Genomic DNA, 6,377 nt, shown 5'->3' with positions numbered 1-6,377 from the left:
TTTTCTCTTGCATGAGAGTTTCCACAGCCAGAACATGATTTGAATTTTACTTTATTATTGTTATTGTTGAAAACACCCGGTTTTTTTATAATTGTACCAACTGAATTAACAGGCATTGAGTTTTCGATCGTTTGTTCTTTAATTGTTGCCACCGTTTTAGTGGTTGTTTCGTACAATTCTGCAATCTGTAAAACATCAGCAAGTGTCGGCTGGGGCTTTTGGAACGCAGCCGTGCGCACTGCATCGTGCGGTGTACGTATAATAATTTGGTCACGAATCATATCATCCACGAAATTGTGCAAACAATTCTGGGCTGAGCACGAAAAGTTACACTCTCTTGCCAATCCGCGGAGATCGGCTATCCACTCTCTGTATGATTGATGTGGCTTCATTTCCCTTTTGAAAAAATCGTAACGTGCAGCGACCACATGTCGTTTCGACTGGAAATGATCCGTTAGTTTTTTCGTTAAATTTTCGAAAGATTGTTCTTGTACTTTCATGTTACCGAAAAGATTTTTTAGCAGCTCAAAATTTTCTGTGCCAATCCAAGACAAGAAAAATGATTTTTGTTTTTCACTGCACTGAACTGAATATGCTAAAAAATGTTGGTTAAGTTGTTCTAAATATGATTCCCAGGTTTGCTGTTCTTTCGAAAATTTGTGAAATACTGGAACAATGTTGTTATTTCTTTCAGATACACCGGCAGTACCTTGTTTTTGGAACATTGAGTCCATCCACTCACGTTGTTGTTTCAGTAAATTTTTTGAGAACTCTTGTTGTTCTTTAAGCAATTGCTTATAAATTTCACTTTCGCCCGGCATGATTGTATGTAAAATTGAACGGTACGAAATAAGCGTGAAAGCGATTGATTAATTGCAGATTTTTATCCTCGTCGCCAACTGAAGTAAATACAACCGACAAGATTGACAGTTTATATTTCATTATTTAAGATTGCTTAAACTAATGCAAAACATACTAGATTATAACATTTACCAAATCTCCAATCGTTCTTAACCACATCCAGTGTCTGATATTCCTCAACAAAGACATTTGTTTTCTTTCCATGTCGCGTTTACCTTCGATTCTGCCTCGTTTTTTTTATTTTAATAGTTTTTAATAGTTCTCTAAATTTTCTTAATCTTGTTAGAACTTCTTCATTTGAAACTTCGTCCCCCAAAGAAGTCTTCAGAATACCTCTGTAGCACCACATTTCAAACACTTCGATTTTGTTCATTGTTAGGATTTTTAAAGTCTAAGACTCCAAGCCATAGAGTAGAATGGACCAGGCGGACACGTACGTTAATGCTGATGTGGCTATTGCATAGCACTTTTTTGAATTTGTGGAGAGAGTTTCTAGCCATCTCTATTCGACATTTTATATCCTGATCTGATGTCGACTCTTCATTTAGCAGCAACCAAGTTAGTATTTTTATATATAATTCTTTCTATTTTTATAAAAGATATTGCTGCGTATTCAACTAATATTTTTAGTAAGATTTTTGAGTGCAGCAAAGCTAACTTACGGCTTGTGCTGCTTTAACTATGACCACCAAAGTCTAGTTGAGGACAGCATGATGAACTTGATGAATGTGGCGCATCTGATTCCTTGTTATAAAAATCACCTGAGATGCGAGAAGCACCAACACACTCATCACAAAAGTGCTAGTCTCAGCATAACTAGCTGGTTGTGGTTTTGTCAGCTTTTGCTGGACACTTTCAGTTCAGTTCTAAAACTGATCTTAGTATATAACAGATAAATCAATCTTTTAGAATATTTTCTAACATTTTTATGATTTAATAAAATTTAGTATTTCAATATTTCATTATTTTTTTTTCTTCTATCACACACCTTTATGTTAGAATCCTCCTTAAAAGTGAGCTAGATAGCAAGATAGCTTTTAAACGGATTGAGAACTTGTCACCACATCACTGCGTCTTTTGAGGATTATTGTGACACACCCACTTTAGTTCCATAGACAAGTAGCAGTTAATAATTCCATTATGTCCTTTGGAGAGATGTTCCCTAATTCTGTTATAAGTGGATAGACAGTTGATAAGTACCGAAGGTTGAGTCTGACGAGACTATCAAGTTGACACAGAAGGTGTTCTATTGTTTTCTCTTCTTCGCAACAAAGTCTGCAGCTATCGTCTCTTATAATACCTCGGTTCGATATTTGCTTATTTACTTCGCAATGTCCAGTGATAAAGTAAAGTACTATTAATAATTTTATATGAGTCTAATGACAGTGCGGGAGGGTTAAAACGTAAATGGTACTATGTGTGCAATAGTAAAAGTGTGTTAAGTTTGGGATTTTATTCCCTAATACGATAGCAGTAAGACAATATACAATTCGGTAATTCCAAAACTACTGATAGGAAGAGGAATATGTTTTTATTTTTGCTTATCGCATTAGAAATTGTGACAACTGTGTAAATAAATTTTTGAAAAAGGAAGACCCACTAAGTCAGCGTCAATGAATCTCATGCAGCGAATGCAAGCTTCAATTTGAATCATTTTGTTTGCTTGATTAGTATTCGGATGAATCATGTTGATTAAAAATATTCATTGGAAAAATTGAACAAAAAGTTCTTTAATAATTCTGAATAAAAACACACAAATCTGTAATAAAAAAAATTTTTTAAATATTATTTTTACGTGTATATTAAACTCTAACACTAGACTAAATACTATTTGAACCAATTCCATAACCCAATATTACTCGATATATTGAACTTTTTAAAAGTTCTGTAAAAATACCCAAGGTTATTTTAAAAAGACCGATATTTACTGTCAATACCATATGTTAGTAGATCAATCTGTCTCCTTGATTGCCTGTTTTGGTAACATGTGACTCTTCTACGAGGTGGACTGCCACCTAAATCCATCATCTACAGTGTGATATTTTTGGAGTAACTTCAATCCAAAATTTTGTAGTAAATTCAATTATACCCTTATATTTTATTAAAACTAAACACGGATTTTCAACTTCTTAATATTTTCCATATAAATCATTTCAATTTGTAACCTAACCTGTTTTAGGTACTCGTAGACTGCCTGGCACCGGGTTTATTTACGTTTCATTATTTGAAAGCTATAAAGTTTTTATTTTGTAAAATGTTTTCATTATCAAATAAAGGCATGCGTCATTTTATTTACTCGTCCCTGATTTATATATTAAATTTACTTATAATCCAGCTAAGCAAAAATATCAATGAACTTTCTTTATTTTATTGGATATTTGGTTTCTTAAAGAGAGCACTCTCCAGCTATGATCATTTGTCATAAAAACAAATCATAAAAATTGTCATAAACTCATTTAAGAACATATGTGAGAAATTTAATATTTTATTTTTAGATTTCCAAGCTGTATTTTTTTATATTTTAATTGACTAAAAACGCTCGAAATATTAATTAAGACGCACTGGAATTGATATTGAAAATGAAAACAAACGTGATTCAACTTCTCTAGAATATGAAGAATAGGAAGATATTTTCGATTAAATCTAATAAAATTGCGTGTTACAAAAACAATGTAGGTAGTTAAGGTTTTCATGTGGAATAATTTTATCTATAATTGCAATGCAATATTGTACAATATTCTAACATACTCCTACTCGCACTAAAATAGTTAGATAAAAGTATTTTGTAAATTAAAAAAACGAATTAAATAATATGATATATATGATAGAATTTATTAAAGGAAATGAATTTCTGCTATTTTTTTCCAAATAAATAAAGTCTAAAATTTATTTCAAATTGTTGTGACTTTACAAGTTGCATAGCAAAATGAAATAAACCTTAATATATTCTTATATTATTATTTAAGAGTTCTGAAAATTTAAAATAATAACACCTTGCTGTAACTATATCTTACAATATTACTGAAAAAAAAGTTTTATGTCAATAGTATAATATTTGTACGTTACCTAAGATAGGAGTAAATAATCCGAAGCAATTGACAGGATTACTACAGCATACCTGCCTGTAGGTGCAACGCATAAAAGATATTGGACTTACTCCTTTATTTTAATGTAGGTTTTGTAAATTAACTTTACATACAAAACATAAAAAAAATTACCTAATTACTATCCTTAATGTAAGCCCCAACGAGTGCAATACAATAATACCAGCGCTTTGATGGCTTCGTGGAGGATGACTGTCAACTCATTTAAGGAATTCTATTTCATAGCCTTCCTGAAGTGATATTATATTATTAAATAAATCAGCTATGAATGCACCCCGATGTAAAAGATCTATTGTGTGCCAGAGTAGACTATTTATAAATCTCGTATTTGCTGTGGGCTTAATTTAACCTATTTGATTTGGGACTAAGATCCCACTTTCAAGGTAGTCGGTACTATGTTTTACCGCCGCTTAGCAGTGGCATAGAATATGTTGTGATATTTCTTTCTCTTCATGACAGAATCGACAGGAATCACTTACTATCACACCTATATTCTTCATGTGGTAATTGAGTCTACAGTGTTCTGTAAGAAGTTCAATGTAAGAAGTTTAATATCGTTTCTGCTAATGTTAATGATAGCGTCAACTTTGATGCTGAAGTGGTAAGTTTGCATTTAGGAATAGAAAGTGTTTTTCAATAAGTTCCAGTGAGCACAGCAGTACCTATCATATATACAATTGTAGAAACAGCTGATGTAAAGAAACTAGATAACGATTATAGATTTGATCTCATGATAACACAGTACAGTGCTAGTAATTTAGAAAAAAAGTTGCTTTTAAACTATAAATTCTAATTAGAAAGAAAGGAATGGAAAAGAATTGTTCGCAATAGGTGTAGATCATTAATCAACTATCAAAGCATGAAAGACAAAATTCTGGATATTTTTGTACAGAATTTGTATCTAAAAAAATCTTACAAATTTTATAATTTGAAAAGGAAAAATTAAAGTCAATTAAATCAAAATCAAATAATAATTAAATGTTTATTTCTGTTCAATATTTCAGACTCAGCGATTATTGTTTCCAGCTACTTGTGTAATTTATAGACCCCGTTTCCATATATTTTCATTCACTGAATATATTAAACATGAACATGAAGTATATAGTCTACATTCGTATATTCGCATCGTTTAAGAAATTATATTTAATTTATAATTTGGTTTAAGTTTCTACCAAAAATTTATTCGAAACCATTTAATGAGACCTGATCAAATTTTCTAGAATTAATTAATTCGAAGACTTTTGGTTGTTCGCATATTTTATATAGTAGAATATTTCTCATTCATAGAAATAATGCTTTAAAATTTTCTATTATTTTAAAGTAATTAACTTTGGTATCGATTTTTAAAAATCATTAAGTATTTCTAATTTTTTATTTAGAGTATTTCTTGTTAGTTTCAAAAACATATTTAAACATATCATCTCTTAGAAAATAAATTATATTTAATATTTAAAAATATTATGTATTGTATGCTCTAATACAAATTACAATAAATTAGTGAAATATTAAAAAAATATAATAATAAAAGACAGTAATACAAATTCGAATGTATCTTTTATCCTAAATGTACGCCATAAATTACTGGCTCTATTCAATGTAATATTTTGTCAGTTATCACATAAATAAAAAGATAAGCATACGTATTTTGATGAATTAAATATTATTTATTACAATTGCTTAATAAGTTTTTTTAGTCATATCGATAGCAATAATATATCACATGGTCATTTATAGCTAAACATTAAAGCGATATATGTCCTCGAGGTTTGAAATTATAGTTATGTTATACTAAGATCTAATATAGTTCGGAACTAAAAGTTATTCTTTTACAACAACAATAGAAAGTAAAAATTATATATCATCCTTACATCTTTAGTTTAAATAACAATCTTTCATTTCAAGGAATTATCTCCACACTATCAATAGGAATAATATCCAATATCTCTTGATTGTTAAAGGCAATCTGCTAATTCAGATGGCATTTACTATGGCTTTTCTAGTACAAATCTGATTCTCTGATAGGAAACCATTTGAAAAATGTAGAATATTTTTAATTGATTTCAATAACTAATATATGTAGGCATTAATTCCCAATCTAGGCAACTCTGCGTTAAGCAAAAGAACACAGTAGAAATGAAACACGGTCGGTCAGTAGTTGTCGGGAGTAGTTGTCAAAAGTTAAACATCTAATGAACAATAATTAAAACTAAATTATAAACATTATATTTCTTACATATATATAAGTGATATGTAAGTATATTTAATTACAATTTAAAGATAAACATATTTGATATGATTTCAGTAAATATGAAGGCAGACTACATTGTACATAGCAAAGACTAGTCCGCATTGCAGATGTGTATATTTTCCAAGAAACTACCTTCTACTCTGAAGTCGTTTCAAATCTATTTT

At 30.0% G+C, this 6,377-nt stretch overlaps 1 protein-coding gene across 1 annotated transcript in view; it reads right to left on the bottom strand.

Annotated features, from left to right (window-relative positions):
* Positions 1 to 500, bottom strand: part of LOC119667186 (uncharacterized protein K02A2.6-like) — a 19,409-nt gene extending 18,909 nt beyond the window's left edge. Inside the window, exon 1 of the mRNA XM_038076474.1 lies at positions 98 to 500. Within this exon, the coding sequence (XP_037932402.1) occupies positions 98 to 500 (403 nt within the window). The remainder of the gene's footprint in view (positions 1 to 97) is intronic.
* Positions 501 to 6,377: the final 5,877 nt, after the last annotated feature.

The sequence above is a fragment of the Teleopsis dalmanni genome, chromosome 1, assembly GCF_002237135.1.
Source record: "Teleopsis dalmanni isolate 2A chromosome 1, ASM223713v2, whole genome shotgun sequence".
In the NCBI taxonomy this organism is placed as follows: domain Eukaryota; kingdom Metazoa; phylum Arthropoda; class Insecta; order Diptera; family Diopsidae; genus Teleopsis; species Teleopsis dalmanni.
Note: the sequence above shows the minus strand (reverse complement) of the source record. Positions and strands in the feature narration are given on the sequence as shown.